This window comes from Glycine max (genome assembly GCF_000004515.6).
Source record: "Glycine max cultivar Williams 82 chromosome 3 unlocalized genomic scaffold, Glycine_max_v4.0 Gm03_scaffold_27, whole genome shotgun sequence".
Lineage (NCBI taxonomy): Eukaryota > Viridiplantae > Streptophyta > Magnoliopsida > Fabales > Fabaceae > Glycine > Glycine max.
In genome coordinates this window covers 122914-149997 of record NW_024464658.1, presented here as the reverse complement: position 1 = coordinate 149997, position 27084 = coordinate 122914, and the positions used below count along the sequence as shown (strand labels likewise).

The 27084-nt window shown below is 33.8% G+C and overlaps 3 protein-coding genes across 28 annotated transcripts; 1 reads left to right on the top strand and 2 right to left on the bottom strand.

Moving 5' to 3' along the window:
* Positions 1-1202: 1202 nt before the first annotated feature.
* LOC106798038 (putative disease resistance RPP13-like protein 1) lies at positions 1203-14807 on the bottom strand. Of its 21 annotated transcripts, none has more exons than XR_001387405.2 (13): positions 10907-14806; positions 10404-10635; positions 10184-10291; positions 7398-7553; positions 5969-6198; positions 5535-5673; positions 3831-3927; positions 2675-3013; positions 2402-2459; positions 2182-2289; positions 1795-2050; positions 1527-1587; positions 1203-1420 (listed from the first exon to the last, which is right to left on the bottom strand). XR_001387405.2 is itself a non-coding variant. In XM_041013658.1 (2 exons), the coding sequence occupies exon 1, from the start codon at positions 14653-14655 to the stop codon at positions 10927-10929; it is 3729 nt and encodes a 1242-aa protein (XP_040869592.1). In that variant the 5' UTR covers positions 14656-14807; the 3' UTR covers positions 10024-10183; positions 10907-10926. The 21 variants fall into 21 exon arrangements, 1 of the variants encoding a protein (XP_040869592.1); XR_005890463.1 differs by having other exon boundaries at positions 1795-2289; positions 10907-12890; positions 12975-14806; XR_001387403.2 differs by having other exon boundaries at positions 1795-2289; positions 5535-5685.
* A 5316-nt stretch (positions 14808-20123) lies between these two features.
* LOC106798147 (uncharacterized mitochondrial protein AtMg00810-like) lies at positions 20124-21589 on the top strand. The gene is made up of 2 exons (XM_014774107.2): positions 20124-20723; positions 21347-21589. The coding sequence occupies exons 1-2, from the start codon at positions 20124-20126 to the stop codon at positions 21587-21589; spliced, it is 843 nt and encodes a 280-aa protein (XP_014629593.2).
* LOC100801690 (PRA1 family protein B4) lies at positions 21126-24748 on the bottom strand. 6 transcript variants are annotated; one of them, XR_001387396.3, is made up of 3 exons: positions 23830-24748; positions 22789-22876; positions 21126-21471 (listed from the first exon to the last, which is right to left on the bottom strand). XR_001387396.3 is itself a non-coding variant. In XM_006576415.4 (2 exons), exon 1 carries the CDS (start codon positions 24511-24513, stop codon positions 23830-23832), a length of 684 nt encoding a protein of 227 aa, XP_006576478.1. In that variant the 5' UTR covers positions 24514-24748; the 3' UTR covers positions 21126-21471. The 6 variants fall into 6 exon arrangements, 4 of the variants coding, with proteins under 4 accessions (XP_006576478.1, XP_040869591.1, XP_006576479.1 ...); XR_001387395.3 differs by lacking the exon at positions 21126-21471 and adding an exon at positions 22248-22530; XM_006576415.4 differs by lacking the exon at positions 22789-22876.
* Positions 24749-27084: the final 2336 nt, after the last annotated feature.

Below are 27084 nucleotides of genomic sequence, written 5' to 3'. Positions count from 1 at the left end.
TCCCTATTTGATAAATAAAATGTAAAAGTGACCCTTTGTGGTGTTTTTGCTCAAAAAAACAATAAAATCTACCACTAAAAACACACATGTCAGGAGGAAACGGAATCGGATCCGCTCCAGCCAGCCTTCTCTCCAGCCCTCTCCAGCAGCAATCACAGCCCTTGAATTTAGTTCAATCTAATGGTCTAAAATTTGTTATTGACAACCAATGAAAAATTACAAGCACATTATAAAATGAACACTTTTTAAAAATAAATATAACTTAATTATGAATTTCGTCCCTAAATTATTTAAAATAATTAATTTGATAACCAAAAAGTTTAATTTAATTTTCAATTTCTAAAAGATTCACTTTAATTTTTATTTTTTTTAAAAATAAATCAATTTAATATTAAAATATTTTAAATATTAAATTAAATTATTTAAAATAATTTAATAATGTCATTCTAAATAATAAATGATCAAGTTCACTCCCAAATTTCAAAACAAATGACCACAGCGAAATTGAGCGCCACTGAATGCAAAATTACCGGTGACGGCAAGGCACTTTCGCGACTCCAAGACCACCGCAAAACTACCGATGGCAGCTTACACCTCCTATGATGGCAAGACATTGCCGTTGAAAATTGGGATTCCCTTTTTGTATTCCAATGCTTACGCTGAGTTATCGGAATTCATTATTTTTTTAATTGGCTTTTCACTAATGTATAATTATTAAATAAAATACGGTGGATATGTAATTTTTTTATTTGGTTTTCTGATTGGGTTGTTAATTTATTATTCTACATAGATTTTTTTTTTAAATTTTATCAAATTTTGTGCATTATCCAGCGGATAAAAGTACTAAACATTAAAAAAAATTATGTGTAGGCAACACTTCATTTTGTGCATTATCTAGCTTAAGGCCTGTACTATGCTCCTGAGCATGTCATGGATCAATCTTATTCTGTTGAGTTTTTCGTCTTTTCCCTCTCCCCTTATCCAAAGCACTCTGCCATCATCAGACCATGCCCTCGCTTCCTCCTCCTTTTGCCCTGGAAGATCAGCTTTACACACATAAACGAATGAGCTTTTTGTGTTTTACTTAACAGTTTTCCTGGCAATAATATTTTCCACAATATGTATTTGCATTATTATGCATCTACTGATGCAATTTTGCTTCAAAGCATCTCTAGCATGTGATTGAAACACTGAACTACATATTGGAGATCCAAATGATCCAGCCCAGGAGAAAATGGCTAGAGAAGTTTTTGATAGAAATATTTGTGAGAAAGAGTGAAAGACAGATGTCGTTTTTTCATTGCAGAAGTCTGATTGTATTCAACTATGAAGAGAATGTGTTAAAGCACCAGTACATTAATGTATTTCTCAATTGAAGTAGTATGGACACATTCCATATGTATGAGATTCAGTCTCCATCCTGCAAATATAAACAAAATATATAGTAATTTTTTAAACTGTTTTAAGAAAAGTGGTAAATACGGATGTTTGCCAAATCATAAATCAGAACATTCCTTGATGCTTACTATTTTGCTACCACAAAAATGTACAATGTTGAAATGTTCAGCTGGTTAGAAGTTTTGCATCCTGAGAAGGAAAAAAAAAAAAAAAAGGAAATATAAGAAGGCTATGGCATTTGAATAGTGCAAAAATAAAAAAAAATAAAAACTCATGGTCATTATTAAACTGAACTCAGACTATTGTAGTTGACTTTTACTTCTGAAATTTATTTGACTTACATAAATATATATACTTTAGTATTTCCTTTAAAGTGGTAAAGATCAATGACCTTACCCATCAGACGTCATTCTTCCTTCAAACTTTCCAAGTTGTTTTGATTTCAAAATCTCTTGCCAGAACTCATTCCATACAATGAAGCATGTACCACTAAGGTGCTCAAACTTCTGTTATGCAAGTTTGAATGTTTGATCTCTGAGAACATCATGGTAACCTTCCACACAGATGAAACCACCACCTCCCCTCTTATGTTTTGCATCAAAAGCTTTGAATGTAAGATTTCCTTTCTTCCAGTTCTTTCCCATTCAGTGCACTAGTGTAAGTGCAAATCAGTAGTATGTAACAGAATTCACTTCTAATAACATGTACAGGCTACTTTGAGCATTTTGATTACTGACCAAACTTGAAAAAATTCATAGATTCAAGCAACATGGGAAATTCAACCTGTACTTATTGGGATAAACCTTTCAGAAGTGCCCCACCTATATATATCCATCTTTGCACCAAACACAAAAGTGATTACCTGCCTAGGGAGCAGTATATTACAATTTCCTACAACAGAATAATAATGGAAAAAGCAAAACCTGAGATACATTCTAGCAGAGAATTTGAAATGGCTAGCAGTTAAAGGATATGCAACATTTTCAATAATCCGCCAGTATACCTAGGAAGATCTGAGATCGTCCTGTGTAGTTGTCCTGATATGCATGGCTTTTCATCCTCTGCATTGTATGCAATGAAAAGTTTTTCAGTTAATAATTCAGGTGTTTAGAAAGCATCAGTATCACATCAATTAAATCAGAAGTTCCGTTTAGATCTTGTTCAAAGTTGAATTCATATCCATTGACAGGTGCAGTTTCTACAGGACAAAAAAAAAAAATTGTTGCAAAAGCAACATTGAAAGGAAGGTAATTTAATTGTGAAGGTCTAGTTATACCTGTGTTTGATTACAGATACAGCAGTGCTACCGCCACAAAATCCATCAGTGTCAATGTTCTTAGCAAGCTTTTCATCTATTCACTGAAGCACCTCATAAAGGTTCCCTCCCATGAAGGAAAGGACATGTTTTGGTTATCCTCAACATGGACATCATATGACTGCCACCATTTGTAGCATTAGCATGACAGTGTTTCATGGCCTTTTCTTGAGACAGTTTGATTGGTGCTGAGAGTTTTGAGGGTAGATTGTCACGTATGCACTGTGATAACCTGTGTCCTAGAGGATCATGACCATCAAACACGCCACAAAAGATCATGTCTTTTTTTCGAGTGAAGTCCTGATAATGTATCATATTAAGCATTAGTCCAAGCCGTGAATATCATTCTCAAAGAATCATTATGCTTTATTAAAAACCATAAGATAAAGTCACTGTTCAACCATGAAGTTAAAGATGACTATCAATGCTAGTAATATAGAGATACCATCTTAAGGCTCATGCTGTTACATCATATGGCTATTGAAGAAGAATCCAAACTTAATAAATCATCTTAATATTTGATTTGAAGAAAAAATATTTTAAATTATGGACACGACAAATTATTGGACTAAGCTATGGCATAAAATATGCAGATGCAAATAGTTCGGCCTCTGCAGTCCATAGTAATGAATCTTCATCCGCATAAAAAATGTTCAATTAAAATAGAAAAGAAAGATACTCAATATAGGTAATCAAGTTAGATGACGAACCAAAGAGAATAAATAGGAACTTATAGTGGGAAACAACCAACTCTTGTTTGCATGAATGTCCTGGGAATTAGTTAAAATATTTGTAAAGTATACCAAAAAAAAAAAGTAAAACCATTGTCATTAAAGCATTATCCATTTAACTCAAAATGATATTGCCATGTCAATAATCAAGAAATTGCAGCTCCATTGTTAAGGATTTAAAAGGTGGAAATTTTTTATTTAAAACTTGATGCTCTTTAATTCTTTTAGCAAAGAAAGCATGGCAATGACATGAAAAAAAATCAGTTAAGACTTAAGAACGATTTTTTAATGAGAAGAGAAAAACACATGTCGAGAGCACAATGAAATAAGAAATAAAAAATAAACCAAATCCACCTGCAAACAGATGAATGAAGAATTAATCTTACCTGCCAAACCGTCAATGCATCTTGATTAACTCCTTTTGAACCTTTTTGGCTGTACATTGACACAAATGTAGAGGACCCTTTTAACATGACCCTGGCCCTACCATGTTCACATGCACCATCGTCATTATTATGGTTACATTCAGATTCCACATCATGCACCTTCCCTACAAATGAAACATGACAACTGCAACACCCTCCCATGTCTTACATGCACAACAAAAATTTCCAAAATATAAAGAGGGCCCCACAAATTTCCACAGAAAACAAGGAAAGGAAAAATTGCATGCAAGAGTTTGCGTTTTTTGAGAAAAATTGGATGACTAAACCTTGAATTGGGATAAAAAAAAATGTTGGGGTTTTGTCTTTCAATTATCTATAGCAGTACGTAGTTCAGTTTTTAATTTTTTTGCAGTTGTCACCACGGACTTAATTTTGGATTGTAAGTTAAGTATTTGAACTGGCTTAGTTCTATTTTAGATTAAAATGATCGTTATCTAACTAATACTGTTTTTATTAGTAGTTAATATCGAATGAAAAACTTAATCCCACAGCTATATATATTTTAGTTGTGTTGTGAGTAACGGATAAACACATTAGTTGTCTTCTTTTATAGTAAATTTTATAGTTTTATCTGAAATGAGTTTCCATTTGTTTATTCTTAATTTTATAGATTCTCTATTTCATATTTGATGACAATACGTTAGTTTTTTTAAAATGAATATATGTTTATTGTTTAAAAAATAATTGTATTCACGAACAAAGTCATTATCATTAAAAGATAATTAAATTTCTTAAACATGTCAATAAAACGTTAACTTTTGATCATTTGGTTAAAAAATTTATTTAGAAATTTATTTTTTCAACATGGGAATGTTAATTTTTAGGAGTTATTTTTTAGTGGGAAATATTTTAGGATTTTTTATTTCAAGGAGAGCATTTTTTATAAATTTATCTTAACATCTTACATCTTTGAAATCCATTTCACCTTTATCTTTAAATTAAAGTTTAATATTTTAAAAATTTTCAATAGTTAAAAATAATATTTTATCACAATATAAATCGTTTATCACAAATCTAAAATGAGTAAGAAACAATGAGAAACATTGCATACAATGACATGAACAACTTTTGAAAATACGATCTAAAGGAAAATAAGCAACAATGAGTAAGAACAAAGCTCTGAGCCCAATTTTGAGGGAAATAAGAAACAAGAATGAGAAAGAACAAAGACAATTGCCTAATAAATCAGCTTAGAGAATATGATAAGCTTGATGAATTCTAGGTAAAGACTGAAATCAGGACTTTGCTTCTCAGATAGACCACAATCTCCTACCCAAGACCCTCTAGTTTCTATTCCTTGTTCATTGTAATTATTGTGTTTTAAATCATCCAAGTTTCACATAGGTTACAAAATTGATGCAAGGCATGGGAGGAACAATAAAATATAAGATTAAGAAGAAAACAACATTGTCTTATTTTTTCTATCTTTTTTTTTTTTCCTTGTTGAACTTATGTTTTGGAAAATTTCCTAGAGATGTTAGACAGGAACTGCAATTTATTTTGTTATTTAAAATCATCCATGGTGTGATTGTTAAGTTGGTTCACGAATCCTTGGTATTACTAGCAAGATCTAAACCCTTATCAATTTTATATGAACCCTCATAGAATAAGAAGCTTTAGTGTCTTGAATTCAGTAATTATTACCTATCTGAACCAGTCAAGTCATGGCTTAAGGCCTGTATGCTCAGGGAGTTGCTGGTGCTATGCTCCAGATGGTGCCATGGAACAATCTTAAACACTCTGCCATCAGCTGACTGCGCCCTCGCTTCCTCCTCCTTTTGCCCTGGGAGATCAGCTTTACACGCATAAATATGAGCTTTCTGGTGTTTTACTTGAAAGTTTTCCTGACAATAATATTTTCCACAATATATATTTGCATAACTTTGCATCTACTAATGTGATTTTTCTTCAAAGCATCTCTAGCATGTGATTGAAACACTGTGAATTACATATTGGAGATGTAAATGATCCAACCCAGGAGAAAATGGCAACAGAAGTTTTTGACAGAAAAATTTGTGAGAAAGACAGAATATGCAGAGATGTTTGACCTTTAGTGTGGTAAAGATCAATGACCTTACCCATCAGATATCATTCTTCCTTCAAACTTCCCAAGTTGTTTTTATTTGAAAATCACTTGCCAGAACTCATTCCATACAATGAAGCCTGTACCGTTAAGGTGCTCAAACTTTGGTTATGCAAGTTTGAAAGTTTGATCTCTGAGAACATCATGGAAACCTTCCACACAGATGAAACCACCACCTTCCCTCTTATGTTTTGCATCAAAAGCTTTGAATGTAAGATTTCCTTTCTGAAAATAAAATAAAAAAATGAAGGAAAATAAATATGAAGAAGATGCACAGTCTTGAATTAAATAACAAAATAGCAGTAGCAAATTAAATTTAATTAACAACACATGAATAATGCATTATATTATACAATGAGCACAAGGAAAAATTAAATTAAGGGAAGAAAGATATAGTCTGGGTTGAAGCGCGTAAACGCTATCCTTAGAGAGAAAACGCCCCACTGCACTGGTAGGAAAATTTGATTGCGCTCCTCTCCCAAGATACGACAACCCGTTGGTTCCGATCGTGTGCAGCGAAAGGATCCCCGAATCTTATGAACACCAATGCTCTTACTCTTAAGAAATAAATTATTTTATAAGAAAAGAAATAGAAAATTTTGGGAGTAAAAGATGAGACTGTAGTTCTGTCCTCTTTTTAGAAAGGAGGAAAAAGAATATATAGGCATTTTGTAACAACAAAATATGACCGTTGGAAAACCAACCTACAGTTGTCACAACAAACATAACAAACTAGTTGACTCATTAAAATAAAATCTTAAGAAAATCTAAAATAAATATTTTATTTTATAAAATAGAATTAATATATATTTATAAATTTTAAATTAAAACACAAATATTTACCAACATTCCCCCTTATAATTTAAAATTTTAAAATATATTTTCTAAAAGATAATTTGTATAAAAACATAAGAGTAAGAGCATGTGATATTGTATTTCGGTATAAGGAACCTTCCGGGTTTGAGCCTTATACCTAGTGTTTACGAACTTCCATCCGAGAAAAATGTAGTGACTTGATTGTCTTGAACTACATATTCTTTAACCGGACTTTAGTACACAACCCCTACAATATTGGCGTTCAATTAGGTTCTAATCAGTGGTAGCGCGTTACACGGCCTTGCGCTTGTATCTTGTTTCGTGAGTGTCCCTTAGAGATTAGCCCAAATCTCACAGTGGCGGCCCCACCACCACACTCACTAGGTCAATCCTCAAAGAGTGAGTTGTGACCCTCACCCCTACAATAATTGTCATCGGATTCATTAAGAGGTATTTTTTTTTTTTTTACCAAAAATACACATATATAAATACCTCAACCTTAATATTGTCACAATTTATAATACACCTCGTCATAGGAATGAGAAACGGAACAGCTCCGTCAAATTTCATTTTAGTGTACTTTAGTCAACAAACAATTTCGTTGTTACCCGTTGAACTCCATTCATGGGATCACCAATCACACGGAGACGGGTGTCCATTGTTGTAACTAAATAATGGGCTTTAATCTCATTCCCCTCGACGACTCAAATACTTGTTGACATGTCAACCTTTTTGTAAGCGGATCCGCAATATTATTTTCTGACCTGACAAAGTCAAGAGAAATGACAACATGAGAAATCAAATTTCTTATAGACTTATGTCTCACTCTTAAGTGTCTTCTTTTTTCATTAAAATTTTGCTTGTCACTTTAGATATATCAATTTGACTATCACAATGCATTGGAATTGGAGGTATAGGCTTATTTAACAATGACAAATCACATAATACATTTTTAAGAAATTCAGCCTCACTAGTAGTAGTATTTAAAGCAATAATTTTTGCTTTCATGTGAAATAATAATTTGTCTGGTAGATTTTCATGATACTGCACAACCAGCTAAAGCAAAAACATAATCACTTGTCAATTTTATTTCATCAAAATCAGAACTTCAAGTTTGTATCACTAAATCTCTCAATTACTTTCCAATCTACCAACTGCATATGCAATATCAGATAAGCCTAGAGAAGTTTGTCAAATGCAATAAAGAAACGATACTTTGAGAATATTTATGTGAAGAAACTCCTTTACTCAAATTTTTCTTTAACTTGATGGATGAGTCATAAGGAGTAAAAGCATGTTTCACATCAAAATAATTAAACTTCTTTAATATATAGCTTTTCAACATAATAAGATTGGGTAAAAAAATCATACCATCATTTTTCTCTATAAGCTTAATACCCAAAATCACATCTACAGGACCAAGGTCCTTCATATCAAAATTTCTAGACAAGAAAGACTTCACATCATTTATGAATTGCATATTACTACCAAATATCAATATGTCATCCATATACAAATATAAAATGGCACATCCATTATCATCAAATTGTTTCACATACACATATTTATCACTATCATTAATTTGAAAATCATACAAAATAATGACTTAATCAAACTTTTGTGTCAATGCTTTGGAGCTTGTTTCAAATCATACAAAGATTTAACAATTTATTTTTCAAGAAAAAATATTTTCAAAGAAAGTCACATCTCTAGACTCCATAATAGTACCATTAGAAATTTCAGATACTTCTAAATTAATAACTAAGAATCTATAAGTAGTATTATGTAAAAAATATCCAACAACATATAATTAATATATTTTTTTTATTAATAGGGATATTAACCTTTACTAGACACCCCCACACTTTAAGATATTTCAGATTTGGTTCTCTTTTTCTCCATAGCTCATAAAGATTTTTTAAAATTTTTTTTATAAAGTACTCTATTAAGAATACGACAAACAAAATATAAAACTTCATGTTTATGTTTTAGGCTTCGAGCAAAATCAGTCCACGAAGGAGGCAATTTTGAAATCATGAAAGTCACAAATATAATGTCAGGCAAAACAATTCCTTTCAATTTCATGTCATAAATAATGTTTTCAAATTCATGGATCTGATCTGAAATATATTTTTCATCAATCATTTGAAACTCAATCATTTTTTCACAAGAGTAACGTCTTAAACCTTTTTCAGCAGATCCATATTTCAATTCAAGTGCTTCCCATAACTCAACAGAAGTTTTGGTATGACAAAAAATCTTATATATGTTATCAGCCAAAGCACTTAAAATCCGTCCATGACATAAAATATCTTTATCAGAAACATCATGCTTAATGGTTGCATCAGTTTGAACTATATCAGTAGAGGAAGTTGAAGTTTTAATTTCTCTTTTAGAAATCATAGAGTATAAATCCAATTCAGTAAGCCAGAATTTCATTTGTTGTTGCCAACAGAAAAAAATTTTCACCTGTGAATTTTCCAGGCTTACTGAAAAGGGACTTAATCATATCCATGACGGACATTTTGATAAAATAGAATGCTACTGCAGAAAAGACTATGCAAGAAGAAAGTGAAAAATAATTTTTCTCTCTAAGACTGTTGGAAAATAAAATAAAAAAAATGAAGGAAAATAAATATGAAGAAGATGCACAGTCTTGAATTAAATAACAAAATAGCAGTAGCAAATTAAATTTAATTGACAGCACATGAATAATGCATTATATCATACAATGAGCACAAGGAAAAATTAAATTAAGGGAAGAAAGATATAGCCTGGGTTGAAGCGCGTAAACGCTATCCTTAAAGAGAAAACGCCCCACTGCACTGGTAGGAAAATTTGATTGCGCTCCTCTCCCAAGATACGACAACCCGTTGGTTCCGATCGTGTGCAGCGAAAGGATCCCCGAATCTTATGAACACCAATGCTCTTACTCTTAAGAAATAAATTATTTTATAAGAAAAGAAATAGAAAATTTTGGGAGTAAAAGATGAGACTGTAGTTCTGTCCTCTTTTTAGAAAGGAGGAAAAAGAATATATAGGCATTTTGCAACAACAAAATATGACCGTTGGAAATATGACCGTTGGAAAACCAGTTGTCACAACAAACATAACAAACTAGTTGACTCATTAAAATAAAATCTTAAGAAAATCTAAAATAAATATTTTATTTTATAAAATAGAATTAATATATATTTATAAATTTTAAATTAAAACACAAATATTTACCAACACTTTCTTCCAGTTCTTTCCCATTCAGTGCACTGGTGTAAGGGCAAATCAGTAGTATGTAACAGAATTCACATCTAATAACATGTACAGCCTACTTTGAGCATTTTGCTTACTGACCAAACTTGCAAAAATTCATAGATTCAAGCAGTATGAGAAATTCAACCTGTACATATTGGGATAAACTTTTCAGAAGTGTTCCACCTATATATATCCATCTTTGCATCAAACACAAAAGTGATGACCTGCCTAGGGAGCAGTATATGACAATTTCCTACAACAGAATAATAATGGAAAAAGCAAAACCTCAGATATGTTCTAGCAGAGAATTTTAAATGGATAGCAGTTAAAGGATATGCAACATTTTCAATAATCTGCCAGTATACCTAGGAAGACTGCATGGCTTGTCGAAAGATCTGAGATCTTCCCATGTAGTTGTCCTGATATAGCTTTTCATCCTCTCTATTGTATGCAATGAAAAGCTTTTCAGTTTCTAATTCATGTGTTTAGAAAGCATCAGTGTCACGTCAATTAAATCACAAGTTCCATTTAGATCTTGTTCAAAGTTGAATTCATATCCATTGACAGGTGCAGTTTCTACAGGACAATCTATCATCTCTGAAAAACAAAGTACACCCAATTACACTTTGAACACTGACAGAGAATGTAACAAGATGAAACAAGCACCATGATTGCCGATATATTGAGAAAGTTCAAATACAATGGCATTGATTAATAACATTTCTTCAGGGTAATAACACTTGTTGAATGAAATGAATAAATTAACTGTGAGACTAAAAAGACATGAAAAGAAAGATATCCTTGACTGAAATAGTTTTGTTTGGTTAGACTTAGAAGACGATGAAGTAGGTCAAAGAAGGAGAATTACCCGGTGCTCATCCTTGGTCACTAAATCCATCTATTGTCAACTTTAATGTGACGGATGTGGGATATTTTAGGCCAAATTTGAGGGTGCTTCCTGCGGCATTGTTTTTCCAGCAAAGGACAACTCTCTATGGTTAATTTTATTAGAGAGACAGGAAGCCTTTCTCCCACCATATTCTCCAGCAAAGGACATCTCTCTATGATTAATTTTTGCAGGGATGTGAGATGGAGAAGCCCCGTGCAGTCCAACATCTCCAGATTTGACAACTTATATAGCTTCAAAGATGTAAGGGAGGGAGGCAGCAAACCCTCCTTAGGGAAGGACTTGATGCCATCACATCGACCCGCAACAGTGAGACGGGTAAGCATGCCCATGGATGGCCATGCTAGGCCGCTCATTAGTTTCTCACAATTGACAATCCAAACTGTTCTCAGGTTAGGTGGCATACCCCCTTCTGGAAACGACTCAATTTCTGGGCAGTTGGATATTTGGAGATATTCTAACTTTGGGAGAAGACTACTGATTTTGTCAGGTAATGACTTCAACTTGTCGCAATTTAAAACTTCAATTCGAGTCAAATTGGGCGCAGGCAATCCTTCTCTCCAGAATGATACAAAATTGGGGCATCGGAAAATTTTCAAAGAACACAGACTCTTAAATGACTCTGCCCCTGAAACCAAAAGAGATTCCAGATGTTCACAGTTATCGATTTTGAGACTTTTGAGATTTGCAAAGGTAACCAATGGAAGAGACGTGAGAGAATCACAACTATTATCTAGGACCAGTGATTCCAGTAACTCGTGCTTGTGTTGGGTTGGGAATTCCAGATTTTTAAGATTGTTGATACACAGATCCTTCACAGATGCAGGTAGACGACCACCCGGAAAAGATATGGCTGACGAGCAATCCATCAATGTTAAACGTTGGAGGCAAGTTGGCTCGATGCTGGAGATGGCCTCGATCATGGACTCCACCATTGGGCTTCCTTCTACTTCTATCGATTCCAACAAAAGAGGAAACACATGCAACGATACATTATTGCTTTTATGTATCTCTAATCTCTTAAGGATGGGAGCCCTTGGGAGAGAAGAGACAAGAAGCTCGCAATTTCTAATCATAAGTGTTTCCAGAGCAGGAAGGTGATTTGGCAAATCTCCCCTTAGTTTGGGGCAATCCACTATTTTAAGAGACTTGAGTAGAGGAAAGGCGTCTGACTCAGGGATACTCCACAACTCCCAGCAACACATCTCATCAATGGATAGAAATTCAAGGGAAGAAAAGGGTGTCACAGAAGGACAATCTTCATTTTTGTAAAACCCTGCATCAACAGTCTTCACTGACTTCAATCTTGAAATATAGAGCTGCTTAAGAGATGGTAGTTGCCCAAGCGAAGGAAGCACACAACAGTTATTACAATCACGTAAACCTAGAATTCTCAAGTTGTGGTAGGAAAAATTTCCCACCCAATCTGGAAATATGGTTCCATTATAACCCTCTATTGTTAGATATTCCAGGCCATGGTGAGGTTTTAATTTGCACAGTACATCTAATTCAGTTTGGAAGTCGGTGTCATTAGACCATTCCAAGGATAAATGACTAATGTGTTTCTTATCCAGCATCCTAGCCTCCAATGCTTCATTGCTTCTGGTTACATTCTCCAAATTCCTAATAGAAAGCGAACCATGAAGATTTGAAAGTGTCCCCAGTTCTTTGATTCCGTTCTCTTTATGCTTGCCCACAATAAAGAAATCCAAATGCTGCAAATGACTTAACATTCCCATTCCTCTAGGCATCTCTTCTATACGAGTACCATTAATATGAAGATGACACAAGTTTACAAGATTTTGCATGTCAGTAGGCAACCTGGTCAACTTGTCGCAATGAGACAACACCAGAGTTTGTAGATTGTACAAATTACACAATGACTCCGGCAGTGTTTTTATACTTGTACGAGAGAGATTTAAATAACGCAAGTGGAGCAATTTACCTATTGAATCAGGCAAAACATCCAACATTGTAAAGCGACAAAATGATAAAACTCTCAAACACTTAAGCTTCGACATTACAATACCTGGTGCTTTTTCATTGTTGAACCGGGAATCTTTAAAATCAATTGCCAAGAAAGTTCTCAAAGATTGTAGTTTGTTAAAAACATCAATATCTGAGATTGGATCACTGAACTTTGTAACTGACAAATGACGAGTCTTCATACCAATCTTGGTTTCTTTTCCAAGTTCTTCCGATCTGAAATAGAATTCTCCACCAAGGTATAATGCTAGATCATGCACGAGGTCATGCATTACAAAACAATTGTCCCAAGTTCGATTACTTTTTGAACGTTGAAAAAATGATCTTGAAACTAAATCATCAAAATACTCGTAACCAATTTCCAAGGCATTTCCATTGTTTGGAAGCTTCAAAAGATCTTCAGCCATCCACAACAAGATCAAGTCATTTTTTTGAAATTCATAATCTTTGGGGTATAATGAACAATAAACAAAGCACCTTTTCAGATGTGGAGGGAGATAATGATAACTAATTCTCAAGGCTGGAATAATTTTACACTGACTTTCAGGCAGATCCCAAATGTCACTTTTAAGTATAATATCCCAATCCCTAATAGCATGCTTTCTCCTCAACATAGCTCCAAGTGAGCGTGCTGCTAAAGGCAATCCATTACACTTTTTAACAATATCCCTTCCAATTTTTTCTAAAGCTCTTCTATCCTCCCCACTTGATTCTGAGAGAGGAAATGCGTGGTTTGCAAACACTAGCCAACAATCTTCATTTGACAATTTACTTAGAGGATAAACTTGAACAATACGGTAAGGGACTACATTCACTACATTTTCATTGCGGGTTGTGAAGAGAATTTTACTTCCCCTTGTTCCATGCAGCAATGGTTTTGTAAGATTACTCCAATTATCATAATCCTCGATCCATACATCATCCAAGACAATTAAGAATTTTTTATCTTTCAGCTTGTCCATCAATTCAAGTTGAAGAAAGTTTAGATCATTCAATTTACATGACTCTTGCGTAATTTGCTCTATCATAGTTTTTGTGACCTTCACAATATCAAATTGGTCAGAAACACAAACCCATGCATTTAAATCAAACAACATTTCCTTCAAATTGCCATCGTTGAACACAGATCGGGCCAGAGTGGTTTTTCCAACCCCACCCATGCCTACAATAGCGATAACAGACACTGGTACACCATCACTGCTATCCTTTACCAACTTCATTATGGCCTCCTTGTCTGTATCCCTACCATGCATACCATATCCATCTTCCAGAGATGTTGTTGGCAGAGCATTCCATGGCTCGTTGCTCTCCCCTGCCATCACTTGCAAAGGAAGACCCTTCATGCCTTCTAGAACTTTATCTAATTTCCCAACTACTTTTTCCAACTTACTGGCCATTTTCCTATTGGTAAAGCGAGAAAACACTTTACGTACCTTCTTTTGAGTTGCAGCTTTGGTCGAAATTTCATCCAGCATGTCATCGGCATCATAAAGAACATCCTTGAGCTCAATGAGCCACTGGTTGACACTGGAGAGTTTGGTTTGTTTCTTCTCAGCATCATCAAGCACACCTCCAACCACTCTCAGAGTGCTCTTCAAGTTCTCCAGCAAATTGAGGTCAACCTTCTTTCCACGGAAGAAGTCAACAACCTCATCGGTAGCAAGCTTGTCGAACACAACATTGAGGAAAGCAGAGAGAAACGCACCACCAACTAACTCAGCCATGATCTGAAGAAGAAAGACAAGGGATAGGAATTGGTTAGAACAAAGTGGATTGGTTCTTGAAAAGGTTAAGTGATATGATGAGATCTGATTTAAGTCGCTCTGCTAAATATGACAGTAACAGAGGTTGTCCTTGGTTGGATGGTTCTTTAAAGCGGAATCTACGTGGAAGACCAGTTGCTTGAAAAGTCTAGGGGTGGTAGGTGTCATGTCCTTTTCCTATCTAATTAATTATTACAATTGTATGTTTTCTGGGACCGCTTTGATTTGATGTATTGTTTATCATTTCAAGCCATTAACTTCATCAACCGAATTTAGCTGTAAACAATAATAATAATAATAAGAATGATAAAAGATGCTAAATAAATTAACTCTTTTGTGAAGCCATATGTGGGCTTTGTGGCTTGGGCACACTAAATAGATAAAATTGTGAAACTTTTTAAAAGAATGTTAAAGATTAGAGTATAAGAGTCATTTAAGCAAATGAGCCTTAAGGCACTACTACTATTGATTAGACTATTGATTTCTAATAGAAGTATAAAAATATAAAGGGCGAAAATAATAAATTATACACTAAATATGATATAAACCTTAAAAATATAACTAGTAATAATTAATTAATTAAATAAAACACTAACATTAATAAGTAATAACACTAATCTATCTATATCTATATATTATATGTAAAACTGTCTTACCCATCAGAATTTTTCCTATTATTTGTAGCATCATTCCAATTTATTTTATGGAACAAGTGAATTTAAACTTGGCCCAGGATTAGCCTCTTTCATAGAGTTTGAATCTCTTGAATACGATCATGTTCTAAAATATTTGGTTTATTATTGTACTTTGTGGTCTATAATTACCTACTTATTCTTATTATCATTTTATCTTTCAGATCTAGATGAGCTCCATTGATGCGGCCATAGATAAGAGGATACTTGAGAGTATGACATTTTAGATCAATTTCATCCATGTATTCTTGTCAAATATCTTCGGTAATATGGCTCAAAATTATTACCTTTTTATTTTCTTTTTTCTGACATGTAGTACTTATGATAAATTTATTAGAAATCAAAATTATGCATATTTTTATTGACTATTTTAATTATTTATTATATTACATAATTTAATAAAAATAACATGGTATTTTTATTGTAATAAAAGAAAAATTAAATTAAAAAAAATCTCACTTCCTGATGAAAGTATTTCATGAAAAAATAAAAAAAAAAACACTTTTAGAAAACATCATTTCACATGAATGCTTTTTTCAAATGCATACCAAACATGAATTTTTCATCCTATAATTCCCAAAAAAATCAAAAATTTATCTTCTACTAAACATAATGTTATTTTATTTTCATGAATCTATTGATTATTGTTAGTGTATATATATATATATATATATATATACTTCTTTTTATTATGCCAAATTGTGCTTGGACTGAAAAATATCACTGTTCATATAAAAAAGTTGAGATAAAACTCGTTAGTTTAGCTTTCCTGCCTGTAAACTGCAAATCAATTAAAAATCACAACACAATTATGATCAAATTCATAACATTTTTTAATTAGATAATACTGTGAAAAAAATCTTTATGTGAGCAATACATTCTATTTAATAGAGTAAATAATTTATACTACACGCCTAAGTCACAGTTTACACACACAATCACCACCCATTTTTTTTTTATAGAAAAAATCACCACCCATCTAAGAACGATAAAACATAGTAATGAAATCAAAAAAATAAAAGACAATAATGAAAATATGTGATAAAAAGAATTCTAGTGAAGTGTGAAGGAATAAAGATAAAAATACAAGTAAATTTTAGAATATTTTACCAAAAAAAATATGATAATGTTATGGGTAAAAAATAGATTTTAAAGTCTATATTTTGGTAATATCATTATAGCTCTCATTATTTTGACCATTGTAATCGTTGAAATTGCTACAAATTTCTAGAATATTCTTAAATATAATATGTATGAAAATAGTAGAATATCCTAGAACTATAGTGTGTATGAATATGGTAGAACAATCTAGAACTATAATGTGTATGAATATGGTAGAACAATCTAGAACTATAAGTGTATGTATAAGATAGAAGAATATAGAACTATCATGATACTAATTTATCATGAAAACTCTAGAAAGACCTAAAGTAATGTAAAAACATTCGTCACCATTGAGAGGTTGGTGACTTGAGCCTATAAATAGGCAATTGGTATGTTGTAATTGATGATCCAAGAAATCAATGACATAGCCTTCTTTCTAAAACAATTCTCTAAAACTATCAACTATCAACTACCAACAGTGGTATCTGAGCTACGTTCGGTCATACATTGGGCGTAGTTATATTACCTACCTACCATTCCAAAATCCTCCCAACTACTTCAAAAATTTCCTTTGTACTATTAACCCACTCTAATAATATTTTTTCTAAGCTATGGATAACACTACTCAATCATCAATTATTTTTGTCCCTATTTTCAATGGTGAAAATTATGATTTCTGGCATATTAAAATGGAAACACATTTTTCATTTCAAGATTTATGGGACATAGTAGAAGAAGGTTTCACCATTCCCGCGGATACTTCAGCTCTTAATGCATCTCAAGAAAAAGAGTTGAAGAAAAATAAACAGAAAAATTCAAAGGCGTTGTTCACCTTGCAACAAGCGGTGACTGATCCAATTTTCCCAAGAATTATGGGAGCTAAGACTGCCAAAGAAGCGTGGAACACATTGCAGGAGGAGTTTCATGGAAGTATTAAGGTACGTGCCGTTAAACTTCAATCTCTAAGAAGAGATTTTGAACTATTGAAGATGAAAGAGTCTGAGACAGTTAAAAATTACTATTCTAAAGTTAAAGAAATAGTTAATCAAATGAGAGCTTCTGGGGAAGATATTCTTGACAAGAAAATTATTGAGAAAATTCTAATTACTATGTCCCAAAAGTTTGACCCAATCGTGACAACGATTGAGGAAACCAAAGATCTGTCCACTCTATCAGAGACACAACTTGTGGGCTCTCTTGAAGCATATGAGCAAAGACTGTATAGGGATAACGAAGATACAATTGAAAATGTCTTCCAGTCAAAGTTTAAATTTCAGCCCCAAAACAAAGAAAATGGAGGAAAGAAAAATTATGGAGAAACTTCCAGAAGAAGAGAAGGTTCTAGGAATTTCCTTAAGAACAAAACAGATAAAAATCCTCCATGCAATATATGCAAAAGGCAAGGCCACACAGAGAAAAATTGTTGGTTCGGTAATATGCCACAATGCAACCATTGCAAGAAGTTCGGGCACGTAGAGAAAAATTGTCGCAACAAAAATAGGCATCAAGCCAATATCGCAGAGGAGCATGATCAAGAACAATGTACGTTCTACGCCACTCAAGACTCAATAAAAGAAAATGGAGGAAATTGGTACTTGGATAGTGGATGTAGCAATCACATGGCCAAGGATGAGACTATTTTCAAAAGTATTGATGAGTCTGACAAAGTCAAAGTTCGACTGGGAAATGGAAGTGTGGTTGAATCAAAAGGCAAAGGCACTGTCATGGTGAAGACAGATAAAGGTACGCGACTCATCCACGATATCTTACTAGTTCCCAGCCTAAAAGAAAATCTTCTAAGCATTGGCCAAATGATGGAGAGAGGCTACACACTTCACTTTGAAGGAGGTGTATGCAAAATCTTAGACAACAAAAATAAAAGGTCTGAGATAGCCCAAGTAAAGATGAGTAAGAGCAATAGAAGCTTCCCTCTAAATTTAAAATATGCAACAAACATTGCCATGAAGGTACAAGTTGATGATTCATGGCTATGGCATCAAAGATTTGGCCACTTCAACACACATGCCTTGAAGTTGTTACATGAGAAGAACATGATGAGAGATCTTCCAAGCATAAAGGAGAGCAATGAAGTGTGTGAAGGATGTCTCCTTGGTAAGCAACACTAATTTCCTTTCTCAACAAGCGGAGCATGGAGAGCGAAAGATCTATTGGAGCTGATACATACAGACGTTTGGGGACCAATGAGGACACCATCACATGAGAACAACGAGTACTTCATACTCTTCATTGATGACTTATCTAGAATGACATGGGTATATTTTCTAAAAGAAAAATCAGAAGTCTTTGGAGTATTCAAAAAGTTCAAGGCCCTTGCTGAAAATCAAAGTGGAAAACAGATAAAAATACAAAGAAGTGATCGCGACAAAGAGTACACCTCTCGCGAGTTTGAAAGATTTTGTGAGGATGAAGGCATTGAGCGACAACTTACAGTCGCATATTCTTCTCAACAAAATGGAGTGTTCGAGAGAAAGAATCACACAGTTATGGAGATGGCTAGATCGATGCTCAAGGAGAAGGGACTATCTAACCCATTCTGGGCTAAAGCAGTCTACATTGCTATTTACATACTCAACAGATGTCCAACTAAGTTTGTAAAAGACAAGACTCCAATTGAAGCTTGGAACGGGAAGAAGCCATCAGCAAAGCACCTAAGGGTCTTTGGATCTATATGCTACATTCATATTCCAGACGTGAAGAGGCACAAGCTTGAAGACAAGACTATACGAGGTATCTTCCTTGGGTATAGCAATATCTCTAAGGGCTACCGTGTCTACAACTTGCAAACTAAGAAACTCATCATCAGTCGAGATGTTGAAGTTGATGAGTATGCTTCTTGGAATTGGGATGAAGAAAAAGTGGAGAACATTCTTATACCTGCTCAACTACCTCAAGAAGAAGCTGAGGAAGAAGACCTAGGTGAACCACCTTCACCTCCACCACAAAAACAAGATCAAGAACTATCATCACCAGAGTCTACTCCAAGACGAGTAAGATCTTTGGTGGACATATATGAAACCTGTAACTTGGCCATACTTGAACCTGGAAGCTTTGAAGAAGTGTCAAAGCAGGAAGTATGGGTCAAGGCAATGGAAGAAGTGATACAAATGATTGAGAAAAACAACACATGAGAGTTAGTAAATCGTCCCCTTGGAAAAGATATCATTGGGGTTAAGTGGGTCTATAAGACAAAGCTCAACTCTGATGGCACCATACAGAAACACAAGGCGAGGCTAGTAGCTAAGGGTTACTCACAGCAACCCGGAATTGACTACAATGAGACATTTGCACCAGTAGCTCATCTTGATACCATAAGAGCCCTAATAGCTCTTGCGTCACAAAAAGGATGGAGTATCCATCAACTAGATGTCAAATCCGCCTTCCTTAACAGCGTACTTGAAGAAGAGATCTATGTGGAGCAGCCACAAGGATTCGTGTCTGAAGGCAAAGAAAACAAAGTGTTAAGACTAAGAAAAGCACTCTACGGTTTGAAGCAAGCACCTCGAGCATGGTATAGCAGAATCGATCAGTATTTCATGGATCGAGGATTCAGGAGGAGCAAGAGTGAGCCTACACTTTACATCAAAGTCTCAAGACATGATGAAGACCTTTGAGATGATCGACCTTGGTTTGATGAGTTACTTCCTCGGCATAGAGGTAAGTCAGAGAAATGAAAGGATATTCATCTCGCAAAAGAAATACACAGAAGGCTTACTTAAGAAATTCAAGATGTATGGTTGCAAACCTATTGCTACTCCACTCATAACAAATGAGAAACTACAGAAGAATGATGGAGCACCAGAAGCTAATGCATCCAAATACCGAAGTCGAATTGGAAGCCTCCTATATTTGATAGCTACACGACTTGACATAATGTATGCTACAAGTCTTCTATCAAGATTCATGCAAAGCCCAAGTCAAATACACTTTAGAGCAGGAAAAAGAATTTTGAGTTATTGGGCAGGTTTGGCAGATAACATGAAGAGTACCTCTGGCTATGCTTTCTCACTAGGATCGGGAATGTTCTCTTGGGCGTCGAAGAAGCAAGCTACAGTAGCACAATCAACAACAGAAGCAGAGTACGTGGCAGCTGCTGAAACAACGAGTCAAGCTATATGGCTTCGTAGGATACTTGAAGACATGGGAGAAAAACAAGATGAGCCTACTAAAATCAACTGCGACAACAAATCAACAATTGCAATGGCGAAGAACCTAGTTCATCACAGCAGAACAAAACACATAGCAATCAAGTATCACTTTATTAGAGAAGCTGAAGCAACTAAATAGATCAAACTCGACTACCGCAGAACAGAAGATCAAATTGTAGACATATTCACAAAGACTTTGCCGAGACCAAGATTTGAAGAATTATGAGCTATGCTCAGAATCACAAAAATTTGCATCAAGGAGGAGTGTTGAAATTGCTACAAAAGAACAATAAAATCACCAACCATCTTTTTTTTTTTATATAGAAAAAATCACCACCCATCTAAGAACAATAAAAAATAGTAATGAAATCAAAAAAATAAAAGACAATAATGAAAATATGCGATAAAAAGAATTCTAGTGAAGTGTGAAGGAATAAAGATAAAAATACAAGTAAATTTTGCAGAATATTTTACCAAAAATAAATATGATAATGTTATGGGATTTTAAAGTCTATATTTTGGTAATATCATTAAAGCTCTCATTATTTTGACCATTGTGGGTTTTTGAAGCCTATATCATGATGTCGTCACTATAGTATGCAAAAATCCATTCATGGCTTTAGTCGTTATGACCACTAATAAAAATAGTCTGAAAAGACATTATTTTGAACATTCTAGGTGTTATTACAGCCGTTACAACTATTGAAAGTTACACCATTTGAGGTTGAGGTTGAGATGCGCGACGACTTCGACACCTTCGAGATCGAAGTGAAGGCAACTAGAGGACCCGCAACGAGATCTGAGTTTGTCCAGATCTACAAAACGAAGACTATACGTGAGTTCATCCAGATTTGCAAATCGAAAATGTTCATCAACGATATCAGTCGTGCTAAAACACTTAGATCTGAAATTCCAAAAATCTACAAAACTTGAATGAAGATGACAAGTTGAAAAGGAAGCTTCTCCGGCGATAGCAACTCAGCTCACTTGAATTGCTCCTCTCAAACCTTCGTCAACTACAACGAGTGAATAATGTTTCATTTTCTTTTTCTTTTTATAAAAAAAAAATGTTGTATGTTTGCAGATCTAACAAATTGAAGAAATCAGTAGCATGGAATCTTCATTTTATTGGTTTCATTTTTGTATTATTTTATTTGTTAGATTCTGGTTAGTTTGTTTTGTTGATTTGTGTTATGGAGTTGCTTGAGTTATTTTGTTGTTCTTTCTTGATATGAGATTTGAATTTGGGGTAGTATGTATGTTTGTGTTTGTGAACAAAGGAGAAAGAGGGAATGGGGAAAACGAAAAGAGAAGGGAGAGAGAGACAAAAGATGGTTTAGAAATAACCTTAGCCGTAACCTTTCGCCATTATAATATAATTTATCTTTTTATTTTTATTCATCTTTTGAATAGTTTTTATTTTTTTAATTATTTTTTTCTTCCGGTAAGTAACCTGCTATTATAGGAAAATTTTAATTTTCTACAGGTGATCTACGTTTTGCAAACTTCACACCATAGTCGAGCCCGATTTTACAGGTATCCAAACACAGTCATTGTTCAATCTGTTCCTTCTCTCTCTCTGTCACTGCCATTTTCATATAAAGATCATTTTCAATAATTCCGTTAAAACCACCAAAAGGATAAATTTGAGAAAGTCTACGATTTTCCCAGGATAAAAAATAAGTTAACTGCCTATCCTATAATTCTACTTCCAATAAGATACCTAAAGTCAAAACTACATTTTACCCAACCAACAAGCTACAATCTAAACCAATATAAACCCATACAAATAAGACATGAACTAGTAGAAAGAGCTTGTAAACCTCAAGTCTAACTAAACAGCAGTACACATTATGACAAATCAAACCTTGCCCCTGCATATTCAACAAAGTGCAGAAATTATGACTTATGAGATGAAAGAAACCCTACATTTATTCTATTATATGTCAGAAATGAGATCCAAGTTATGTATTTCCGAGGCTTAAATAAGAAAATATATTGTTAAAATTGAAAAATATAATCACTAGGAACCACAGAAATTGAACAATATAATTCTGAAATCAATAGATCATGAACTGACAAATACATAACTTGGTTAAAACCACGGTTCAACTACGGTTAAAATATTAAACCTTGAATTAGTCCTTCACAGGTTCAATCTCTGGTCCGGCTTGATTAAAACCATATTTATGCAACCATGGCCCCTTGGGAGGCACAAATCTAACAAAAGCAATAAACCTTGTAAAAATCATAAAGGCAGAGATTACAAGATAAAACACCTTTACATCTATTCTACTCCATCCCAGATGTTATGAGATCTAAGCGACACTATAGTACTATGATGAATTTCCATAGGATTTTAACAAAAAAATGTTGAGACAATACATTGTCAATAAAAATGAATAAATAATCGCCAGAGCCACCGCAATCGTACAATATAATTCTGGAAAATGCAGATCATGAGAAAACATGTAAAAATTGAAAAATATGATCACTAGAACCACAGAAATCGAACAACATGATTCGAAAAACCAAATAAAATAATGCAATCACCAGATTACAAATCTCACCGATGTAATAAACTGAAAAGTATCAACATAAAAGCAATGAACAATATGATAGATCTAACACTGCTCACGCAAAGGCATAAATTACAAGATTAAACCTCAAATCGATTATATTTAACACCAGATATGATGAGATCTACTCAACATTAAAGTACTACAACGAATTACCATGGGATCAAACATAAATAACCCGCACAAGACAATGCATTGTGAAAATAACGAAAAAATAATCACGGGAGCCACCAAAATCGTACATTTATAATTCTGGAAATGCTTGATGGCAAAACTCAAGAGCGAAATCAAACAAATTAAACAATGAACAGATCGCATGACTAAAATTGATAAAATTCACACAGATCCATCAGAGATTAGCGAATAATTTATATAACAAAATAAAAAACAACAAAGATGCATACAAAATGTAATCATAATTCTTATTCAGCCTACGTATAATAAAATTCGTTTAGACAGATAAAGGAATTTTAAAAACCGAAAACAAAATACAAACTACATTTCAAGATTCATTCTTCCTCCATGCGTCAAAACTCATCAGATCGGGGAGAAACATCACCAGATCTGACGATTTCACTGAGATTTTTTTTTTACCTAAACGCGTGAGGCAACGGTGGGAACAGCGGCGGCGGCGGCGGCAGCGGCGGAGGCAGGGCCGCGGAGGAAGGAGAGGAATCCGGTAGGCTGAGAATTCTCCTGATCGTCGAGGAACAGATCCTCCGGCACGCGGAACGCGCCGTGGAGGCAAACGACGGCGACACCGAGCATCAGAGCCGAAACGAGGACAGATCCGACGCTGGTGAGGAAAACGACGAAGACGGTGAAGGCGGAGAGGAGGGCTAGGGTTTCGAAGTCGGAGAATGTTCGGCCGAGAATGACGAGAGGTTGATCCGAGGGACGGAAGAGGTAGAGGAAGGTCCAAGAGGCGAGGAGGCCAACGAGGAGGATGAGAGAGAAAGGATTGGTTAGGAGAGAGACTGCGAGGATGAGTGAAACGACAGCGTAGTAGTTGACGCGGAAGTAGGAGAAGTTTTTGCGGACACGGAGGGTGGCTTCGGAGAAGGACTCGGGTTTCGAGAACGCTGAGCGGTCCGCGAGCTCCGACCAGGGGCGGCGCTGGTCGAGGCCGTGGCGGAGGGAGTTGGAGAGGTTGTTGATGAAAGCGCGGAAGGCCGGGTTGTTGGCCGGAGCCTCGATGGCGCCGCCGCCTGCACCGGTGGTTCCCGCGGTGGTTTGGGAGTTGGAGATGGGGAGGACGGGAGGCGCGGTGGAGGACATGATGGTTTAAGAGAGAGAGAGATAATATGAGGGGATTTTGTAATTTGTGGTTTTAGAGAGAGAGAGATAATATGAGGAGATTTTGAAGGGAAGAGTGTATTTAAAAGTTTGATGCTTAGTGGTGAAGGTTTTGACGCACCACCGACGGTGGCGTTTTTGTGCCGTTTCGTTGGTCAGTCACAGGTCGTTTGCATTATGCCAACGCGTTTGTGAAAGGGGCACAATATGACACCACTCGTTGGTAGTTTCCTCAAATTTTATACATAAATAATACACAAAAATTTATTATTTAGATAAATGATACAAATTAATTATTATTTATTATTTTTATCTATGATATAAATTATTGTTCATAAGTGAGAAATTGATTCTTCTCAAACTACTGACTTTTCACTTCTTTTTTTTTTAATTTTTAGTTGTGAAATCAGTTTTTTTTTTATTTGTTTTTAACCTAACACCGACCAAGCTCATGTTAAATACATGTTTAATGTCTAAATTTAAAAGCATATTTTAAATCAATTTATCACACTTAACCTTTTAGTGCATAATTGTATTTTATTATTGTAAATTTGTAATTATAATATCTCTTCATTTTTGTGAATTTTTTACATAAATAATATAAAATTATTATTTACCCAAATGATGCATGTCAACTAATATTTATATTTATAATACAAAATATTGTTCATAAGTGAGAAATCAATTTTCCAAACTCATTTCTCAACTCTCTTTAAAAAAATTATTTTGGTGTTAAGAAATCATTTCATGGGAAATGGATTTCTTAAGGCCTTTTTTTTCAACAATCTTATTAAATCGGTTCCTAATGATGTTGTAAGACTTTCTTTTTTAAAAGAAACCTGGGTTATAATATTTTTTTCTTCGCTTTATTTATTTGAGTTTTTTATTTTGTTTTCCAAAATTGTTATTTATTTTGTTTATTTTTTAATTAAAAATTATATGTTTTTGTTTGGTTTTTATTTTATTTTATTTATTTGTTTGAGCTTTTTTTTGGTTTTGTTTATGCAAAACTATTTAATATTTTGTTTTTTATTTTAAAATTTACTATTTTTTTTATTTCATTTGTTTATTTATTTGAGTTTCTTTGGTTTTGTTTATTCAAAAATGTTTTTTTATTTTGTTCGTTGTTTTTTTGTTTGGTTTTTTTATTTGAAATTATTTTTTTTGTTTTATAGTTAAAAATCATCTTTTTTTTTGTTTGTTTTGAATTTTTTAGTTCACTAATTTATATATATTAAATGATAAAAAAATAGAATTTATGTAGAATAGCATTTTCAAAAAATACATATATTTAAATACTTAATATAAATTTAATTTAGTTAAATATTTATGAAAATTACATATATTTAATTGGTCTAATTATTTTACCCAAACAATTAAAAAATAAAATATGTTCAATTTTAATAGTTCGCATTGGTGTAAAATTATGAGTACTTAAATATGAATTAAATCTACAATAGGGTTTTAAAAAAATCCTTAAATGAGACTAGAGAATTTTACTAATGTAAATTATTTTCCCAAATCCTTAGTACATAAACGACAATCCATAAAATTGAACAAAATTACATACATGAAATAAAACAATATTACACATAAAAAGAAACATGAACGATAAAGTCATTGATGAAACAACATATGGACATACAATGCAAATTTGTAAATATTAAAATTATTGGTAACTTAAAATGCAAAAACATTACTTTTACAACATTATACAATGTAATATATAACATTTGGAGTGATAAGGAAAGCAAGAAAAACACAACCGCCTATAAAGTATACCATTTAATTGAATAAAAAATAAACTCTATAAACATAGAAAGTAAAAAATTAATAACAAGAGTATCAAACTTACATCTCGCAAAACTAAGACAGAATCACCATTTAATTGAATAAAAAATAAACTCTATACAACATAGAAAGTAAAAAATTAACAACAAGATTATCAAACTTAAGTCTTGCATAACTAAGACAAAATCAACATGAATGTTTGTCATATATGAACTATAATTTTGACCTTCTATGATTGTCTATTTCATGGTGACATCAATAGTTTCTATAGGATCCTGAAATTACAACTCTTATGAATGAATATCTGAAAAATAGTAATGTAATCCTTAGAGAGCGAATTAAAGTTAACTACCTTGAGCGTAATTCTCATATCACCAAAATCATCAAGGGTACAACTCTTGACAATGATGATCGTTAAAGGGACACAATCAAAAATATAGTCAACGAACCCTAACATTGTCTCATGAGGTGTGTCATCAACATTTACCAATCCTACAATTATACGAATTCAACAATCAATTGAATGTTCAAGTGGATCAAATACAATAAATGTTTAACCGTAGCTGACCTTGTGATCGAACAAAAACTAAAGCATATAACCATGGATTAATGTTAAATTCATGTAGGACTACTTGGTGGGTGCGCATTATGAAATCTTGGGTTGAGAGTGACTCCCTAGATTGTCGATTCATGATGGCAACTTGTACGACCCCAATCGAACCAGGAAAAAGTCTTGTTGAATTGGAGGAAGAGTGGTTAGTT